The 21,284-nt window shown below is 45.1% G+C and overlaps 1 protein-coding gene across 3 annotated transcripts in view; it reads left to right on the forward strand.

The window, feature by feature from the left end:
- CUX2 (cut like homeobox 2) overlaps window positions 1–21,284 on the forward strand; it is an 864,175-nt gene that overhangs the window by 776,962 nt on the left and 65,929 nt on the right. For all 3 annotated transcript variants that reach the window (XM_085636433.1, XM_085636434.1, XM_085636435.1), the window contains one exon: window positions 14,325–15,112. In XM_085636433.1, the coding sequence (XP_085492559.1) occupies window positions 14,325–15,112 (788 nt within the window). The remainder of the gene's footprint in view (window positions 1–14,324; window positions 15,113–21,284) is intronic.

The raw sequence follows: 21,284 nt of genomic DNA on the forward strand, positions 1-21,284 counted from the left end.
GTTTTTGAATACTGTACCTCCTCACACCCCTGTAAAGCGCTCTGGTACCCCTGGGTCTAGCCAGCGCTATAGAAAACCTTTAAAATAAAAAATAAAAAATAGGCCTTGTGCCACTTGGACCCTGTCCTAAGCCGTCAGCGTGAATCTCAAAACCGGAGAGATGTATACCCCCACTGGGCGGTAACACTTAGGAAGTCATGGGACCTTCCACATATGTATACCCGCTATTGCCCGATCTATGAAACACCAATGCTTTTTGGACATTAGCCTATACCATTCAACCAAATAGCGTAATTGGGCCGCTTGATAGCAGCGCATCAAATTTGGAAGTCCTAGGCCACCATCCGCTTGCTTCAAATATGTTTGTTGGAGTGCCATGTGGGTTTTCTTCCCGCCCCAGATGAAATCCACTAAGAGATGTTGAAGTTTGGCGAGTATCTGAGTGGGAGGCTGTAGTGGGAGAGTTTGCATGACATACAATATACTTTGAAGTATAGTCATCTTGAGTGCGACTAATCTGCCCAGCCAGGACATTGTAAGATGTCTCCATCGTTGGAAGGCGACCTGTGTGTTATTTAGTAGTGTATCATAGTTCTCACGCACCGTATGTTCCAGCGTAGAGAATATCTGGAGGCCCAGATAGGGGACACCTGTGTCCGCTCATCCAAAGGGGTAATCCGCCTTTAACCGCTCATGGTCAGCACTAGGAATAGTGAGGCTAAGGGCTTGGGTCTTGTGTATATTCATCTTAAAGCCTGACGGCTCCATTTTAAAAGCGCCATAGACAGAGGAAAGCGCCGTCGCAAGGAAATCCTTGGTTTTGCACTTGTTATCTAGGCCTAAAGTACAAAAGTGTTTAGCATAGGCAATCAGTGCTGTGCGAGCACATTTATTTTGATTAGCAAACTGTTTATCACACCTCACTAAGCCAATATCACGCCTTGCCCGGTTGGACAAAACAGCTGTCTCATTGCTTTGCTAATTAGCCAGCTGTTTTAATTTGAAGGGAAAGCGACCCGTTTCTGAACCTTCAAAAAATCATCCACTTGTCTGATCAACTGTAACGATCAAGAAATAGGTAACTTCATTGAGAAATAGTTACTCTATCCAATGTTTTCCACAACCTCGTGGAGGCAAAATAAACTTTGATCAGTAGATGAGGAAAAGAGTGGAGTTAGTTTTATTCGTGAGAAAACATCCACTCCTAGCATTACCCCTTTTTTAGGTTTGGCAATAAGGTAGCTTTTGTTTTCCCACCAGTCCATTTGCTGAAAAAAATAATAAATTAAAAAAGTATATCCATATCCTTACGCAGAGAGGCTTTGGGTCAGTACTCTGCATCCATTGGACTGTTCAGCTGTCATTCACATTTTGCTTTCGCTCAGCACCGCATACAGCTTGGGACAATGTGTCAGCCAACATCAGTCAGTTGCTCTTTTCCATTGTGATTGCTGGCATTTTACCTCATCACATGTGCACATCCTCCTATACAGAACTGGACTTAAGTGTCAGGGCTGGTGGGCCCGTACTTCAGTTTGCTAATGCTCTTTTCTGTCCATTCTTTATTATTTTTACTTTTTTTCTCATCCTTGTGAGTCTAAACTATGTCTTCATGTTCCAGTAACTGAAACCCAGTACTACATTTTCATATTTTCCTGTGATGTGTATTAAAACTAATAGAGGTTTCTGTATCTGTTCTGAGTACACCCACCTCCTAGGAAGCACCAGTACTGCTCTGTTAAAATTATAAATGACTTTTTTTATTGTGAGCATAAACCCTCCATGTTTAGGTAGTGAAATTGTATTCTCTTAATTTTATTTTTGTGAGGTTTCCTTGCCATTTAAATAATAAATGCATTTTACCATTGCACTAGCTTGCCTACTCCAGATGTATTCTTTGCCAATGCGTGTTTTGTCTGAGTTTGAAATGTGCTGCAGAGTTGTCCGCCACGTGCAGGAAAACTTTGTGAGAGGTACTTGGGCGTGAATCTTACCGGTCATCGTAATATATCGGACTGGAGGCACACTAGCATCTAATTGGACCATGACGAGAGCATAATGGGACCAGCAACGACTTGACTTAGGTAATGCAATGAGAGTGACAGCGAAGCAACTGCATATCTGCTATCCTAAAAAATCGGAGGGTTAATATTACCAAAGACTTCAAAATAAACGCTGCCAATAAATATTGCCCTGACGAAGTTCTTAGTGAAAGAACGAAACGCGTTGGCTGCCATAGAATTGTGAAAACTCAAGAAAGAATAAAGAGGAATTCTTTGGAACCATATATAATACTGAATGGACAGTCTCTTAATTACCAAGGTTATGGACTATAAGTAGTGGTGCGACCCGCAGTGGGTTTAAATCTTTGTGAGAGGCTGATGGTATCCTCCACCCCGCAAACACTCTTGAACAAGCCGCTTACCTTTCAGGTTTGTGGTTTCCCAGCTTCAATGAGTGCCCCTAATTTGAGTATGTTGATTTAGACATATAACTGAAGTCTTCCCACTGGGACCTCATTTTGAGTGGTAATTTTGATTCAGGTGCAAAATGTTTTTGTGCTTGATTTGAGGGTACACGATTTGTGAACTTGGCACACTCCCAGCATTTGTTTCCCTTTCAGATTCGCACAGGACACGTCTGGTGTGCGAACTGAACTAGCAGGGTAGCTCTCACTTAGGCGTCATTAACTGAGAATGAGTGGGGTGGTAATTCTGGCACGTGGAAATACTCTACTGTGCAGTATTGGTGTTTGCCGGGGGCACAATACTGCTCAGCAAATTTGCCCAATTTTAATACCCCTTGTGTGATTACTAAATCATCCCGTAGCTGCTCTAGTCCACAGCCTGTGTGCTATTGCACACTGCCCAAGCTCTGCTTGTTGGTTTGCAGCTGACAAACGGTATTAGCTGTGCTTTTAATGGGAAATTAGAAGTGCTAGTATTCACTAATTAGACTGGGTGGGCAGTTAGGGGCGTGTCTGGGGGCGTGGCTGTGAGCCAGGCATTTAACAAAATTTTTTTCAGAGTGGATCACAGGTTGGTGAACTTTAAACCATTCAATCAAACATCGTATAGCACAACAAAAAGCCAGTGCTTAATTTGTAAACTAATACGTGCCAGGGCTGTCGTTCCGAGGCCACTGCCGTTTGCACCACACATTGCCCTGCCAGCTGCTAACGACAGTACAAACACAGCTACTAAGCATCACACTCTTACAAGTGTGACAATTCCTACTATTCCAGGCCCCCAAAGCTAGAATGGCTTGGGAGGCAGGTATTAGTCAGTGTAAATGTAAATTGAACTAAAAACGGCTGATGTTGCGCTCATACCTAATTTAGTCAGATAGGGCCACCATGTGGCAGACTGTCATAAGCCCCGGTGCTGGTAATTGGGTGCCGGTGCTGAGCCCCGGAAACCACCGGCTCAAATTAGTTACTGCAAAAAGTTAAAGATGTAGCACTGCTGAGAGGGTGTAGTCTCGATAGTTGTAAACTGTCACCATGAGATCCACATTCTAATCCTTCTGCTTCTGGAATTGGCGTGAGAGGGATTAAGTTCCAGTGTGTCTCTTCCACCACTGCCAGTAAACGTGGGCATGTGACAGCGGGCATAGGCACATACTCATACATGCAAGAAAATTCAAGTCCGCATTTGAGGCGTCTTTAAATTTATTTTTTGTTATACATGTGGCTGCGGTCCCGGTTATGTGTTCCGTGTCTTAGCTCACTACCTCCTTACTCAGCCAGGTCAACGAACACTCAGCTCCCAACATGCACATTAGGAAACATGGCATCATCTTCTATGTTATATGTACAGGGCCTCATTTTTGGCAGTTTGATATTGCGCAAATTTGGGGCATGGACATCATAGCGCTCTAAATGACATTCAGAACATTTGCATTTATGCTTACTTTTTTAAAGCACCTTTGGTTAGGTGAGTTGCCCAGAATCACAGGATGATGATCGGACGTCGAGATTCAAACCTGGTTCGCCAGTTCTGCTGTCGACAGCTCTGGCCACATCCTCATTCTTGTTGCAAAGCTAACCTAACATTGCAGGAGCAACCCAGCGAGGGAATACACAGCCTGTTGCCTGTCAGAGCGGCACATAAACACTCTCAGCCTGAAAGGGTCATTTTCAGAACTGTTTGCGTTGCACGTACCCGTACTTCAGGGCCTGAGCACTGCTATTTCTGGGAGTACCAGTACTCTCCTTGCCCAAAAAGAAGTTTGGTAATCAGGGGGAGAAAACTGAGAAGTGCGGGTACTCAGTAACGGTGAGTACCGTCCCATTTAAAGCACTGGGTATTAGCAGAAGAAGACATTGGTCTTAGCCGTGGTGCACAGCATAATAACTCTCATATTCACTTTGCAACACCCATAACCTTCCCCAACAGGCTGGAGATCAACTATCAAAGCACAACTGCCCCCTGCTGCACTCTCTGAGTAAAGGAACTTTTTACTGTTACCTCATACTTCTTCATTCCTAGCTACCTTTTTTTTCCCATCAGTTTAGTTTGTTACAATTCTTTTATGTCTTTTGCTTTTTAAAGATTAGTCTTTTTAACTAAACTAGGTTTACTCTTTAACTTACTTCTTAACTATCTGTTTTGTTGTTCTGTTACACATTATCAACATATGGATCGCCTCCAATGATTTGTTGTCGCTCTGGGGTCGAATTACGAACACTGCTTACTTTCCTTGTTTGCACAACGGCCCACCTTTCAAACGGTGCGCCTTGCACAAGCAAAGAAAGTGCGCCGTATTCAGTGCTTAATTTGTAAAAACATAAGTGCCAGGGCCCTCGTTAGGAGGCCACTGCAGCTTGTCCCACCCATTCCCGTACCAGTGCTTCCAATGATAGTACCAACACAACTATTAACCATCAAACTCTTACAAGTGCGACAATTCAGACTAATCCAGGTCCCAAACGCTATAATAATGAATGGCTTGTGCGGTAGGTATTAATAATTTTTAATAAATAGCTGTTGTTGTGTTTATATCTAATTTACAGAAACAGTGCCACCATGTGGTAGACGGTCATTTAAGTGACGGTGCTGTGCAACAGAAACCACCGGCTCAAATTAAACACTAACCATATTAGAATGTATGCGCTGCACTCAGGGCAGCCTCAAACTCGCGCTGCTCTGGGGGCAGTGCATTCAGGTGAAATATGCAGCAGCTGTTTAAAAGCTGCTCGTGTTTCACTGTGCAGGCAGCAACTCGCCTGCACTTTTAAGGGGAATAAGAGTTTCCCTTGCAGGTGGGTGCAGTGAGTGACTGTACCCACCTGCAGGGGAATGTCTGAGGGGGTCTACCCTGTCCTCCCCCCCACAGGGCTACCTTTAAGAGGTGCACTGAAAGTATGCCTAAAGGCATTTGCCTCTGCGCCCATGTCGGTAATACGGCTCAGGAACCGAGGCAGAGTGAATCCCTCACTTTCATGAGGACACCCCCCCCATGCAAATGAGGGAACGCGCTGTGTGATAGCGCTGGCTCAACGTGCGCCAGCGCCATCAGTGTTAAACTAAGGGCTGCACAAGTGTCTGTGGCTCCTTCTGTAATACCATTGTGCCCTGGGGACGTTTAAAGCGGGCGCATAATACGGACCAGATCTAGAAGCATACCAACTGTGGCCACCTTTAGAGAGTTGATGCATAGCAGACAAGTCGGAAATTCTGTCAGATGTAACATTTAATGTGAATTGTACACATTTTAGCAACAATCATCTCATATTATAGTTCTCATATACCATGTTACATTAGATAGTGCAGATATCTAGGATCATAAAACCATATTTCTGCCTAACATTAATTTTCAAATTGACAGAAATACTGATGATGGGAAATGCTTTTATTGCTTCTGTAGCTGAGAGATTAAGCTGTGCAGGAGCCGGGCCGTTCCATTTCTTCAATGGGGTGAAAGGAAGGGGGTGGAAGGGGGCGTTGGGGGAGATGGGGAGCCAACCCTGTCATTTATTCCATTGTGTTGCACCTTCTGAGACTTTCTTTTTCTAATTCTTCTGTGTTGGTAGAACAACTCATATTTACTAGTCATAAGATACCCCATTAGTTCCGAAATGGTAATAATATGTGAAAATAAAAGGTAAACTTTCTTCTGGCTTTCCTCTGCGGCTGAGAAATAACAAACTTGGAAATTCGTAAGAGGGTGTTTTTTAAAGGTCTTTTTATCAGGTTTTGAACTGTTATCATAAATGGAACTATTGGGCTCCGGGCTTGGTACAAATACTATGTTTTTTGGGCAAAGAGTAAATGTACCAGTCGGGACATCCCTAAATTAAATGGGTCAAAATTGTAGCAGCCAAGCAAGAACGTAAACAAATTTGTTCTTTCATGTTTTTTTAATAGACGGACAGGCATATTAACATTGTGTTGTCCTCTCGGAATAAACAGTAGGCATAGCGAACAAATGTTTTAGTTTTCATATTTTAGTTTTTAAAACTTGGACATTGGTGCCCCCTACAGTATGTCTAAAGTTAGTACATTTACTCGTGCATAGTTGACGCTTGTTTTAAAGAGGTCCTTTTTAGGTCTCGGCTAGCGAAGGCTGCGCTTGCGCAGTCTCGCTTGCGAGATTTAACGTTTTCTAGTAGTGGGGCTTGAACCCGCCCCTCTTCTCCATTGGCTGGCTTCCTAAACGGAGGCCAGCCATTGGAGGACAGGGGCGTCTGTCCATTTAAGCCCCGTCTTTTTCGGATTTGGGGGCGTATTTTTTAGTTTCTTTCTCTCCTCTGGAATGTAAACATTCCAGCCAATGGGAAGAGGAGAGAAAGAAAAACACTCCCCCGAATCCGAAAATGACGCTGCATTTCTCCAAGGCATTTCTGCTTGAGCTCAGAAAAAGATGGTGGTGTTCATGGCGTCATCCCCGTCCACACGGCCTGGCTGGTGCTCGTCCCCTCCCCCTGCTCTCGGCTCCCTCGGTGCTCCTGTGTCCGGCTGCTGCTCTGGTCTCCTCCTGGTCTCATTCCAAGTGTTCACAACCGAACTAAACAAGGCTGCCTTCCGAGGACTGCCACACTAACAGACATGCTGACCTCAGCGCTAGGGCTCTGAGTGGATACTCCTACTCATAGGCAAGACTGCCCTCCCCCTCTCCCCGAGTCGCCTCAGCTTAAGGGAAGCATTCCGGACTCATCCCAGCAGACGCAGCAGCAGCAGGCGGACCGTGCGGACTATCGCGGGCAGCTCTCCACTGGCGAAGAGAGGGCCACGCGCTCCAGGGCTACGATGGGGCAGACGGGTGCACCCCAAAACTAACGACGATAGCTTTGAACGAAGGCAGAGCGTTATTGAGTTATTAAAGATTTTCGGATTGAAATCGGGGCTTCGAAAGCCAACATGAAGCAGAAGCCGGAGATCGTCAAACGTCTGACGTGGAGGAGCTGGGACCAGCTGTGCACCCTGGACAAGGCTCTGAACCCGGCCTGCGAGGCCGAGCTGACGGTGAGTGGGGGCAACGCCCTTTACTTCTCAGAGTTAGACAAAGCGGCGCCTCTTCATATGTTCCATGTATTGCTTTCTTACATATTTTCACTTGCTGCATATTGTAAACAGGTTACTTGTGTCCAGAAATCTAACGCTCTTCATACGTCAGGATAAAAACAGACCCGGGTATCTAGTGATATTTATCAACCAGATATTTTATTTTACTTTCTTTTGTCCAACGTAGTATTTGTAGCACTTGCTGAAATGGTAAGAGCAGGACATGCAAAACAACGTGGTGTTTAATTCTTTTGTATTATGAAGATCCTTAGTGACGCAACTCAGTCGCTTTTTTAAGATAATTGCCGCACTCTCTGCGCTTTCTCTAGACGTTTCCCGTTTATTTGGCTCCAGCTAATTCTCAGGAAGCACGAAATGGGGTTAAACTGCAGTCGAACTAGGAGGTCCGAGGTCTAATCTCGGTTTACTTAGCCGCATTGTGTGATCCTGGGCACAGTGGTTATCTCCCTCTACATCAGTTAGCATGAGGGGCTCCTAGAGGCGATCACGTTCACGGTAGCCTCTCCAGCACAGCTCACTCGTTAGAAATTCATGCGCGTGTTCTTATTGCATTCAGGCTACCACGATGAGGCCACGCTATCAAGTACACAGGGGTCCTGCCCCGGTTTTGCTTTTACAGAGCTTTGTCAGTCGCTGTAGTCGGAATTAGGGCTGAAAATGGTAGCCCTGATAACAAGCATTTACAATGCAATGGTCTCGGCATTGTTAAAGTTAGAGCTATTGGTATTGCTCATGACATTATTTTTTTTTTATGTTTTTGTTTTTAAAACATTTAAAGAAACGGCATTGTTATTTGCAACACTGATGGGGTATCATTTCAGAGTAAATAGTCTTTTCAGAGCAATGCCTGTTACACTTGGCTCTCTCGTTTGACAGCGGATTTTACAGTTAATTTACGCCGAAGGTGTAAGATTTGAGATCTTAGCGGAACATTCTAACTAAATTTGGCTAACAATTTGTTTTTTTTATAGAAACAATTAATTATGAGAAGATAGAAAATCTGAACTAATGGGAAAGGAAGATTCATGGGGGTGGTATGGAAATCATTTATATCATGAGACATGAAAAGGGAATTTGTGGTAAAGAAAATATTAAATAGTGTGTGGGGGCTGGATTACAGAAAGGTATCGGGAAAAATTATTACGAAACTGATGTAACTAGGTAAAGGAATGATACCAAAAGACATTCACGTTTTCTGTAGGGCAAACACAAAAAGGCTCAAAAGAAATGAATGAGCATGAAGCCACCAGAACAAGTCATGTGGAAGAAGAGAGACCTTAGGAAGTAAGAGATATGAATGGGTCAAGGTAGAGGAAGGGCATATAATACGCAAAATTGACCTTTCATGGACCAAAGCATTAATCGAAGTTGGCATTTAGGCAATGATTAACTGTGCTCTGTGTCTCCATATAACTACCTTGATGTGTGTGTGTGTAGGTGGCTCTATTTGTGTGTGGGTTGCTCTATGTGAGTGGTTCTGTGTGGGTGGCTCTGTGTGTGTGGGTGGCTTTGTGTGTGTGGCTCTGTGTGTGGGTGCAAATGCAATAGGTCTCGCATTTGAGAGTGATTAAGCTATTGACATTGTAAATAACAATGCCGTTTCTTTAAATGTTTTAAAAACAAAAACATAAACAAAAATAATGTCATGAGCAATGCCAATAGCTCTAACTTTAACAATGCCGAGACCATTGCATTGTAAATGCTTGTTGTCTTTTTCGGTCGAAGCCGACCAGTTGAGGATTTATTTGACAATCATGCTGACTACTGGGTGTGTGCTGGATGGCAGGCTGTAGTGTGTTATTTTTTTTCTAGCACACAACAAACTTTAAATGGCTGTAAATTAACTGTGCAGATATTTCAGAATAATCAGAATTAAGGAAGCACAAATGAAGGAGATTGTTTGGTAATTCTGATGTGTGGTGGTAACAAAATTTTAACACGATTACAAAATATCAATACACTATGTGAAGACAGTTCCAAACATTACAGTTTGTGTGTGGTAAAATTGTATGTCTGTGCATATGTAATGGTCATTTCAATTGAAGACGTGTTGTCTGTAATGGCAGTGCACTACCACACCATGCAGACTCCACTTTACACTATTCCACTCTACTCTGCATCACTCCACGCCACTGTACTCTGCACCACTTCACGCTATGCCACTTCACTCTTCGCCTCTCTACTCAACTCTGCACCACTCTACTCTATGCTAATGCACTCCATGCCTCTCTACTGTACTGTGCACCACTGCACTCTACACCGCTTCAGTCTAAGCCATTCTAAACAAATCTGCACTCTACAATACTGCACTCTATGCCACTCCACTCCACTCTGTACCACTCCATTATACGCCAGTGCACTCTATGCTAATCCACTCTATGCAACTGCACCTTATGCCAATGCATTCTAATCTGTATCACATCACTCTATACCAATCCACTCTATACCACTTTAATCTACTCTGCACCACTGCGCTCTATGCCACTGCACTCTACGCCACTGCACTCTACACGACTGCACTCTACCCTGCACCACTCCTCTTTACCGCACACCATTTCACTCTACGCCACTTCACTCTACTATGAAACAATCTACTATGTGACACTGTAATCTATGCTGCACCACTCTACGCCACTCGACTCTACCATGCACCAATCTACTCCATGCCACTGCACTTTATGCCAATGCACTCTAATCTGTACCACATCACTCTATACCAATCCACTCTATACCACTTTAGTCATAACCAGTGTACTCTAAGACACTGCACTCTACATCTGTCTGCTCTGCACCACTGCACTCTACGCTGCTATACTCCACTCTGCAACATTCTATGCCACTGCTCTCTGCGCCACTCTACTCTGCACCACACTAAACTACTGCACTCTTCAACCTGCACTCTCCACCACTGAACTCTACTCCACTCTACTCTGTGCCACTGTACTCTACGCCAATGTATTTTACTCTGTACCACGCCACACCAGTGCATTCTACGCCAGTGTACTTAACTCGGTACAGCTCCATGCCAGTGCACTCTACGGCACTACTCTATTGCACTCGACTCTACCCTGCACCACTCCACTCTACCCTTCACCACCACTCGCCATGCCACTTCACTGTACTCTGAAACCATCTACTCTTTGCCAATACACTCTGCGCCAGACCACAACACTGCACTCTACGCTGCTCCACTATACTTTGCACCATTCTACTCTGCATTCTAAACCACTGCACTCTCCACCACTTTACTCAAAACCAATGCACTCTACACCAACTTCACTGCAACACTGCACTCAATGCCACTATACTGTACAACACTCTACGCCACTGCAAGCTATGGCTGTCTACACCATTGCACTCTACGTCACTGCACTCTATGACACTCTATTCTACTCTGCACCACCGTACTCTACACTATTGCGCTCTACACCACTCTACTTTGAACCACCCTGCTCTACACCACTGCACTCTATACCACACCACTGCACTCTATGACACTCTACAAGACTGCACTCTCCACCACTGAACTCTCCACTACTCTACTCTGCACCACTGCACTCTACTCTGCACCACTCAACTCTGCACCACTCTACTACACTACACTTGACACCAATGCACTCTACATCACTCTAATCTACTCTGCACTTCATTCCACTCTACACCTTTGTATTTTACCCTGCACCGCACCACTTTACCCTGCACCACTCTACTCTACTCTTAAAAGTCTACTCTACGCCACTGCACTCTATGCCACTCTACTGCACCCTGCACCACTCTATGACGCTCTACATACCTTTCTCTACGCCACACCATGCCACTTTACTCCACTCTTTTCTACTACACACTACTCCACTCCACTCCTCTACAACACTCTACTCCACTCTATGCCATTTCACTCGACTTCACTACTCCACTGTATGCCACTCCCCTCTAGGGTAATCTACTCCGCTGTACGCCACCGTACTCTACAACGCTCTGCTCCACTCAGCTCAACCCCTTCTACGCCACTCCACTTTCCTCTATGCCACTCGACTCTATGACATCCTCTGCCACTCCACTCTACTCTGCTGTACACCCTTCCACTCTACAACACTCTACTCCCTCCACAACAATACGCCACTCTATGCTACTCCACGCCACTCCATTTCACTCCACTTTACGACACCGCACTCCACGACATTATTTTTTACGCCACTAACTTTCAGCCAAGGTTGAACAGCAGCCACATTCGTGTACAACATCGCTAAAACATATTGACAAACTCAATAGCACTTGCATAGGCAAGACATACTGGCTTTGCCAATGCTTGTTTGCATTATTGGTGTTGAAAATGACTACAAACAGCAGCAGATTACATTGTTTCTTGGGCCTGGAGTGAGGAATGTCTTTAAAGAAATTCTTCATGACCAGGTTTGCTCATTTTCGAGAAGTACTGTTCCTAACTTCGTTCTTCTGCACTCCTCTTACTCATCCAGATATTGCTTAAGAACAGAACTTTAAAAAGTAATGTAATTATGATAGGTGATGACACCGAACACCTGAATTAATTACATTGAAGAATAATAATAGGGGTAAGTACATAGGTACGTCCCGTCAAGTCAGGTGTTCACCATTTTTGTACACACCACTATTAGTCATTCCAAAAGCATGGCAAATAATTGGGACAAATATGCATATATTCTCTGCCAAGCCCCAGTTATGTAATACTACTGACAGCCAGTCTTCCTCAATTTATGGGTGTGCTCTTCATCTTCATAATTACACTACCCTTGAATGTACTCCATCTTAAACATGCCTACCCCACTGGATACACAGCCATAACGCTCCACCTTTGATTCTTCGCAGGCTCCCCCTGCATGCTCAGGCCTTCTCAGTGTATTTTCCTTTCCTCAACATCAGTGTAGGTTTTACATATCCTGAGAGTCGCCCTAATATTCTTTTGAGCCTGGATCCTAATAACTGTTCCCAGTAAGCAGAGGTGAGATCAGAGAAGTATGTGTTCGTAGCATGTGTGATTGTAGGTTCACATGCTTAGCCTACTCCTGCCATCTAGTGTTGGGTTTGGATGTTTGCAAGTTATATTTCATCTTCAAAGAATCATGAGATGAGTCCATCTTTGTTGTACATTGCGCACTGCCACCGACACCATGTTACATTGTTTTTTGGCACCATCTGGTTCAGATGTGCACTGAGTGGGCTTCGAGGACATTGAGTACCTATTTTCGTGGGGCTTGTTTGGTTACTCAGCACCACACCGTGTTCAGCTCAACCGAGCACCTGCATCGTCTTCCTTCTGGCATACACAGCCTTCAGCAGCACCAAGAACGCTGCTGACGTCACAAGAGTTTTAGCACATCTGCACGACACAAGCGAAGTGTAAAAACGGGGAAAAAAACCGAGTAAGATGCCATTCAATCTGTGCGCCCAGGATCTGGAACTGCCCCGAACCCGATTCAACTTAGCAAAGAGCAGTAGACGCAGGTCTTTTAAGAACTGTACTTCATGCCAGTAATATTTCAAACCTGCTCTCAGAAGACAGATGCCGTTCAATCACTCGTTGACTCTGTCTTTGCCTTTGACCCTGTACAGGCCGCCGCTGCCTTTTTACTGGGTTTGTGCTACACAAATAGCGCATTCATAGATACATTACAAATATGTATTTTCATTGCTGCGTGCCTTTAATAGCTACAAGGCCAGAAGCATTTTATGAAAAATATATTCATCCTACATTGTTGTAACGTAACTTCGTCAGTAGCGGCTCGCACAGGTAAGAGTAGTGGGGCGGGGAATGGGATAAGTAATATTAAATAAATAAATAAAACCACTTACTTTGCGCTCGCAGCATCGCCGATGCGGTAAGCGCAAAGTAAGTGGTTTTATTATTTATTTAATATTACTTATCCCATCCCACCACCCCACTACTCTTACCTGTGCGAGCCTCTACTGAACTTCATTAAATCACTTCTCATAAGACAAGAAGTGGTACAAATTGTCTGTTTTAATTTTTATTACAATGTGCTAACGGTACGATTTTATACTTATCCCCTACATTTTCACTATTTTGCAAGCCTACTAGGTACTTGGTATAACTGGCAACGCATGGTATTAATTTAGTATGTGCCATTTGAAACTAAAAACAACCACTCTTCCAAATGCCTTGACTATTTATTCCCAAGCTTATGCCTAAGAACGGTTGTGGTAGACCCTGTGTATTCCGTCTGTACTCAAATCTTGACTTCACTTGATGTCTGTATCCGGAACACGTTCAGTCAGGCTTTGTATGGATGATGCCTGAAGTCATTTTGTTTGAATATTTTTTAGCAATGCATCAAAAACATCTATTTGATGTCGAAAAGTTTGAACACAAATGATCGGAAATGCCATTTTGATAGATATTTGTTTGAGCCCCATAGTTTAAATCTGCATTTAGTTCAAAAGCCATACTTTCACTCCCACCACCCTCCTGCTTAACTTGTCCTTACCCCTTCCTTTTCATCATCCTCTGCCGAAGACTATGTCAGACTCTAAATCTGTCTGTTCTTGTAGCCTTAAATGGCACCGTCTCCCTAACCATAACTTTCACTTAACCTTAAACCTGTCGCCCTGCGCCTTGCCCTTCTACTATTAAATTCCACTTTATCCAGTGTATTTCCCTTCTGTTTGTTTTGTCACTAATTGCTTTTACAAAACATGTATTTCGATCACTCTGTAATGCAAACCAAATTATTCAAATGAGTTGCTGATGACCGCAGCAATGCCATCCATTGTGTTGTTGATTATCATTTATTGTGTTCACAGGTGAAACAAAATGTTCTTCCATCTCAGTGGCATCATCAAACGGCAACAGCAACTCTGAAGATGCAATTAAAAGCATTCTGGAGCAGGCGCGGCGGGAGATGCAGGCCCAGCAACAGGCTCTGATGGAGATGGAGTCCAGCAGCAGGACCAGATCCCTCCCCACGCCTCCCCCTGACCGCTCTGCGCTGATGGCTGCCACCGCTGCTAGCCAGAGTGTCACCCAGGTCTACATCAAGCAGGAGGACAGTGTGCTGATGAACAGCACGAGCATCAGCTCCACGCAGACGCCACTGAGCGTGCTCTCCCCAGCAGCCTTCGTGCAGAGCATTATCCGCAAGGTGAAGTCAGAAATAGGTGATGCGGGCTCATACTTTGACCAGCATTGGGCCTCGGAGAGGAACATGATGAGCAGACCCTACACATCTGTCTCTCCATCCTTGTCTTCTTCTTCTTCGAGCTACTCGAGTATGGTGAATGGCAGACCCTGGCAGCGAGGAGAAAATGGGGAGAGCATCTCCAACGAGGAAGAGGTCATGCTAGGGGAGGAAGAGTTGCACAAGATGGCAGAGGTGAAGTCCGAAGCGGGGAGCTCAGAATCGCAGAGCGCGAGTCGTCTGTCATATTATCCTGCCTATGTTCCTAGAAACCTGAAGCCAACCGTTGCCCCTCTGACTCCAGAGCAGTACGAGCTGTATATGTACAGAGAAGTGGATACTCTGGAGCTGACAAGGCAGGTGAAGGAGAAACTGGCAAAAAATGGAATTTGCCAGAGGATTTTCGGAGAAAAGGTATGGCTACCAGGATTTCATTTGTTGCCATTGATGAAAGCCAAGCATAGAAACTGGCATGTGATTTTTGTTTCAGATTTATGTGATATAAAACTGGAATTGCTCATATAAACAGATGCCTTGTGTTAGATCTAATAATGTGCATGTAATGTAAAGTTTCCAATTCTTATTGTGAAACAGTTATGTCATGCTGACCTACCACTCACATACAACTTTCCACCAAGTTGCCTTTCACACATTTGTTTTTATAGCATTTATGTATGCAGACCCTGTGTATACACAACATAGTTGCCTTTCACACATAAAGCTGGAATGTCTGAACAGCAATACTGCCATTTATGAGTAGAAAAATCCTAAATCAAAGGTAATACTGCACTACTAGATTGCAGTAGCATGATTAATCCACCAGGATATTCCTCTGTTCTCCAGTATTGAATCTTTCATAGATTCGCATGCTTGTATCTTTCCCGTCGTCATTGTGGGAGTCTCACTGTAAATGAATAACAATAGCAGTAAAAGAAAAACTGCATAGAAAGCCATAGGGAAGTATAGAGTTTGGTAGCCTATCATCATTATTATGTGGTCCAAATGCCAGCCAATCAGCTATCAGCCCTTAGATCACACTCTCCAGCAGAGCCACCATACTTCAGATTTTCAACCGCCGTCGTGTGAGAAGGAGTCTCCCTGAGCCTTGCTCAGTTTGTTCCCTGGTGAACTTTGACCTGTCTTGCTGCAGTTTTTTCAACTGGATTTGAGGTATTCTTTTACCTCTATTTTCTCAAAATGTCTGAAGGCTCTAAAAAGAGGCTTTTCAGACCTTGCTGATCTTGTGGGAAGGCCAGATTATATTCTGAGGACCCCCACAAAGAATGTTTGTATTGCCTTCATCCCAAGCACGTTCGTAAGGAGCGCAAACATTGTCGAACCTTCTCTGCTAAAACTCTTAAGGAGAGAGAGGCTCGTTTACTGTTGTGGCTTCAGAAAAAGAAGGCCACCTCAGAGACTGATTCAGAGACACTCCTCTAAAAAAACGGAAGACAGAATCTTCTGAGGAGAAAGCAGCTTAAAAAAAAGCAGAAGACTGAGGACAAGGAGGCATCTCCTCTTCATTGCCTCATACACCTCTAAAGAAGCCGTCAGAGGTGAGAGCTGTGTCGTCGGCCCCGTAGACGAGGACCAGAGTGTCCCCGGCACTTATGCCTACGAAGACGTTGACGACCTCGGCGACGACCGCTTCGTCGACAACGACCATCACGAAGACGATAGCGTCGTCGACGGCATCTACGAAGACGACACCGTCGACGGAACGAGTATGAAGACGACCTCGTCGACGACTATCCTGGTTTCCCCGTCGTCAATCTCGTCGACGGGAGTTCCGTCGACAACGACTTTCGAATCTCCGATGACAAGGTCTCTGACGACGATCTCGATAAAGAGGTCACCGCCGTCGACAGGCTCGTCGACGGACAAGAAGAACACAGAATATACCTCATGGACTAAAATCTCGCCGCTTCCCCCCTCAAATCTTCTGGATATGCAAGAGTCGGAAGATGATGGACCACATGGAGTGGCCTACAGCCCCTCACAGCTAAAATTCAAAGCCAGGATACAGATGAGGACGAATACCAGGAAGTGCAGGAAGAACTCTCTTTTAAAGACCGCCCGGTATCCGGCTCCAAGAGATATGGGTCTTTCCAGCAATCATACGATTATGAAGAGGAAGAAGACACAAACCCTAATGTGAGAGAAGAGTCGATGTCCGTGCCTCTCTCGCTAGTGTCTGATTTACGACACATGATTAATGACTATTATCGCTGTTTCCCGGATGCTAACATCTCTGCCTCCGACACCTCAGGTAGATCACAACCTGCGGCACAGGCTCCGGTGATTCAACCTCCACCTCCGGTGCAAAAAGTGCGCGCCCCTACAATAATTACAATTCGGGATGACTTCGTGGAGAGTGAAGGGGAAGAACAGCCAGAGGAAGGGGAACTTCTTCAGGATGATCCAGTGGGCGAAGAATGGGATCAATATGTCATACCAACTTCCCCATCTCCGTCGCCATCCCCGGCAAGCTCCCCGCCGGAAGACATCGGAGGATTCCACGTCCTCATGGAAAGAGCCTCCAAGAGGTTTGATCTTCCTCTGCCAGTGAAGGAAACGGATTGTTTCCTCTATGACTTCAAGGAATTATCCAGGAAGTCTATCAGGACGATCCCAATGATCAATCATATCTGGGATTAGGCTTTAAAGATCAAGAACCCAGCCTCGGTTGCAGCCTCGGTACCCAGAATCGAGAAAAAATATCGGGCTCCCGTGTCCTCCCCAGCGTGCCTGATTGGGCATCCAAGGCCTGAATCGGTGGTAATGCAGGCGGCACAGAAGCATTCCAAGATCCCGGCTTCTGCATGTTCAGCTCCTCCCGACAAGGAAGGAAGAAAGATGGATGGCGCAGGGAAGCGCTTTGCAGTTATGGCTGCAGCTTCGATAAAAGCTTCAAATGCGCTGGCTCTTCTCAGCCGCTACAACAGGCAGATGTGGTCGGACATCGCACCACTTTTATCTCATCTGCCAGAAGACAACAAAGAAGAGGCTACCATCATTTTACAGGATGGGGCTAGGGCAGCCTCCGAATCCATAGATATAGCCATTGACATATCATCAGTGGCTTTCAGGCAAATGGCCGGAGCAGTGGCGCTCCGCAGACAAGGTTGGCTAAAGGCTACGTCATTTAGGCCTGAAGTCCAGGCAAAGATTGTCGATATGCCTTTTGATGGGGAGAATCTCTTCGACAAACACATCGACGATGCCCTTCAAGGAATAAAATCGGACACAGACACAGCGAGAGCGTTAGGTTCCCTAAAACAAAATAGGTTCCAGTCCTTTCGTAGAAGAGAATCAAGAGGCCAATATAATCAGAGATCCTCCTCCAATCTAACAGGTACCAACCTTATCACCAACAGGGGTACCGTCAATTCTCCAGCAACCAGCAGTTTCGTTCCTCAAACAATTCCTACCAGCCCAGAAGGAAGTCTGCTGCAAGGGGAAAATCACAGGACTTCAATCGGAGACAGTGACAATGCCATGGTGCCGACCACCCCATCATACCTCAAGGAGAACCATTACCTCTCTCGCTTTTGTCATCAATGGCTGTCCATAACAACGGACAGATGGGTACTGGACGTTATCCACCAGGGTCATACCCTAGAGTTCATACAAAAACCTCCAGATCGACCGTCTGTTCGCAGAAAGTAACAACATCTCTCAGCTCTCAAGGCAGAAATTCTGTCCCTCATTGTGAAAGGGGCAATAGAGGAGGTTCCGCCTCAACAGCGAGGGAAAGGATTTTACTCACATTTTTTCTTGATTCGAAAAAAGCAGTCTTCCAAATGGAGGCAGGTAATGGACCTGAGAGGCTTGAACAAATTCATCAAAAAAATGTCGTTCCGTATGGTGTCTCTACCGGAAATCCTCCTGATGCTGCGCAGGAGAGATTACATGGCATCCCTAGATCTCTTAGATGCCTATTTTCATATTGCGATTCACATCAAACACAGGCAGTATCTACGATTCGCGGTGGCAGGGCTCCACTACCAATTCAAAGTGTTACCCTTCGGCCTCAGATCCGTGCCAAGGGTTTTCACGAAATGCATGGCGCCGGTCGCAGCGCACTTGAGACAACAAGGCCACCAGATATATCCGTATCTGGACGACTGACTAATAAAGGGCGCAACATACCAAGACACCCTGCAATCTCTACAATGCTGCATGGATCTCTTCCAATGTCTAGGCCTACGGATCAACATGGAAAAATATTCTCTCATTCCATCGCAGTCCCTTCAATTCCTAGGGGCCAGGCTACAGACGAAGGAAGCAAAAGCGTATCCTTCAGAAGAACGCACCCAAAAAATCTTAAGACTGACGTCACAATTACAAACAAAAAGGTCCACTTCAGTGAGAATCTTCAAATCCTTGTTGGGGATGATGTCTTCCTGTATCCCATTTGTTCCCAATTGCCGGCTGCACATGCAACCCCTTCAAGAACTACTCGACATACAATGGGTGCAATCCCAAGGTTCCTTCGAGGATCGAATCACCATCACTCCCCAAATACAGACAGCACTGTCATTGTGGGGGATCAGGGAGAACTTATCAAAAGGTCTGCTCTTCGAACCTCAATGTCCCAGTACTGTCATGACAACAGACGCCTCCCTTCGAGGTTGGGGAGCACACCTCCAAGACCTCGAAATACAAGGTTATTGGACCATTCAGGTAGCTCAGCTACACATCAGCTTGTTAGAGCTAAAGGCGGTGTTCTTGGGCCTCCAGGCTTTCCTTCACAGAATCCACAATTCGCCTGTACTGGTCAGGACAGGCAGTACGACGACGATGTTTTATCTGCTAAAGCAAGGGGATACAAAAGCAAAGCCCCGATCGGCACAAGCTCAAGAGATTTGGAACTGGCTTCTGCTGCACAACATCTCTCTGCAGGTTCAGCACGTTTCGGGAGTTCACAACACAATGGCAGACATTCTAAGCAGATCAGCCAGTGTTTCCCATGAATGGGAGTTATCTCAGGATCAACTCTTGTAAATATTTCGCTTATGGGGCACTCCATCTCTGGAACTGTTTGCAAATCACCACAACAAGAAAAGCAAACATTTTGCAAGCAGATTCCCTCAAGCGGGATCTTGGGGAAATGCTCTACACCTCCGCTGGACAAGAATGTTTGCCTACGCATTTACCCCATTTCCTCTGATCCCGAGGGTATTACGGAAAATGAGGTCGGAACCGTGCCACTTGATTCTAATAGCCCCGGAATGGCCAAGACAGTTCTGGTTTTCAGAGCTCCTCTAGCTGTCAGTGGCTCCCAGAGTGCAGTTTCCTTTGATTCAAGATCTAATCTCAATGAACGAAGGACAAGTTCTTCATCCTCAGTTGACATCACTGAATTTGTTATCCTGGAACCTTATGAGCACAAATTTCATTCCTTGAATATCCCTCAGGAATGCCGAGATATCCTCTCTCAATCTCGAGCAGTTTCAACGAATAAAACTTACACAGCAAAGTGGAAGAGATTTTGCCAGTGGTGTTCCACTCAAGCTCTTCACCGTTTTCACTCTTCTCCAGAGCAAATTCTTCCTTACCTATTATACTTAGCTAAGGCAGGACTGTCCCATGTATCGGTCAAAGTACATCTTGCGGCTATCTCAAGATATTGCAGAACACCAAATCGTCCATCTCTTTGGTCTCAGAGGGTGATAAAGGAATTTCTGAAAGAGCTCTTTAGAGTGTTCCCTCCACTTACGCATCTGTCAATCCCATGGCAGCTCAACACAACTCATGAAGCCCCCGTTCGAACCATTTCACAAAGCTGAATTACAGTTCGTTTCTTGGGAGGTGGCTTTGCTACTCGCCCTCACTTCAGCTAGGAGGGTCAGTGATATCAAGGCTTTCTGAATCGCAGAACCGTTTCTTCAATTCAAACAGGATAAACTCATACTCAGAACAAATCCTAAGTTTATTCCCAAAGTCCCCTCGGCTTTTCACCTCAATGAACCCGTTGTGTTGCCTACATATTTTAAAAACCCATCTCTGCAGCGGAAAAATCTCTGCATACACTGGACATCAAAAGATGCCTCAAATTCTATATCGACAAAACAAAATCTTTCCGAAAGACAAACCAATTGTTCGTGGCCTTTGCTGGGCCCAGAAAAGGCTTGGCTCTGTCAAGGTCTAGTATTTCTAGATGGATAACCTCTGCCATTTCTTTATGCCATGACAAAGCCGGAACGCCTCTACGATCCAGAGTTCGCGCTTATTCAACGAGGAAGATGGCAACTTCAGTGGCATTGTTTGCGGGAGTATCGCTCCCGGACATCTGCAGAGCGGCATCATGGACAAATGCGCACACGTTTACCAAGCATTACTGTCTGGACACAGCGTGGAAAGCCGATGCAGTGGTGGGACAAGCAGTTCTACGGCACCTGTTTCACTAAGGTATTTCTCAGACCATATTTAACATGCTATGTTATTTCTTGTTAAATTTTCCTCTTATGTGTTCCATTGGATGGTCTTACTATGCATGGTTGGTATTTTCAGGTATCATGTTCCCAATGTGATATGCACTGAGACATACAAACGTTTCTTTATTATAAGTCATTCTGGTAAT

The sequence above is a fragment of the Triturus cristatus genome, chromosome 11 (genome assembly GCF_964204655.1).
Source record: "Triturus cristatus chromosome 11, aTriCri1.1, whole genome shotgun sequence".
In the NCBI taxonomy this organism is placed as follows: Eukaryota; Metazoa; Chordata; class Amphibia; order Caudata; family Salamandridae; genus Triturus; species Triturus cristatus.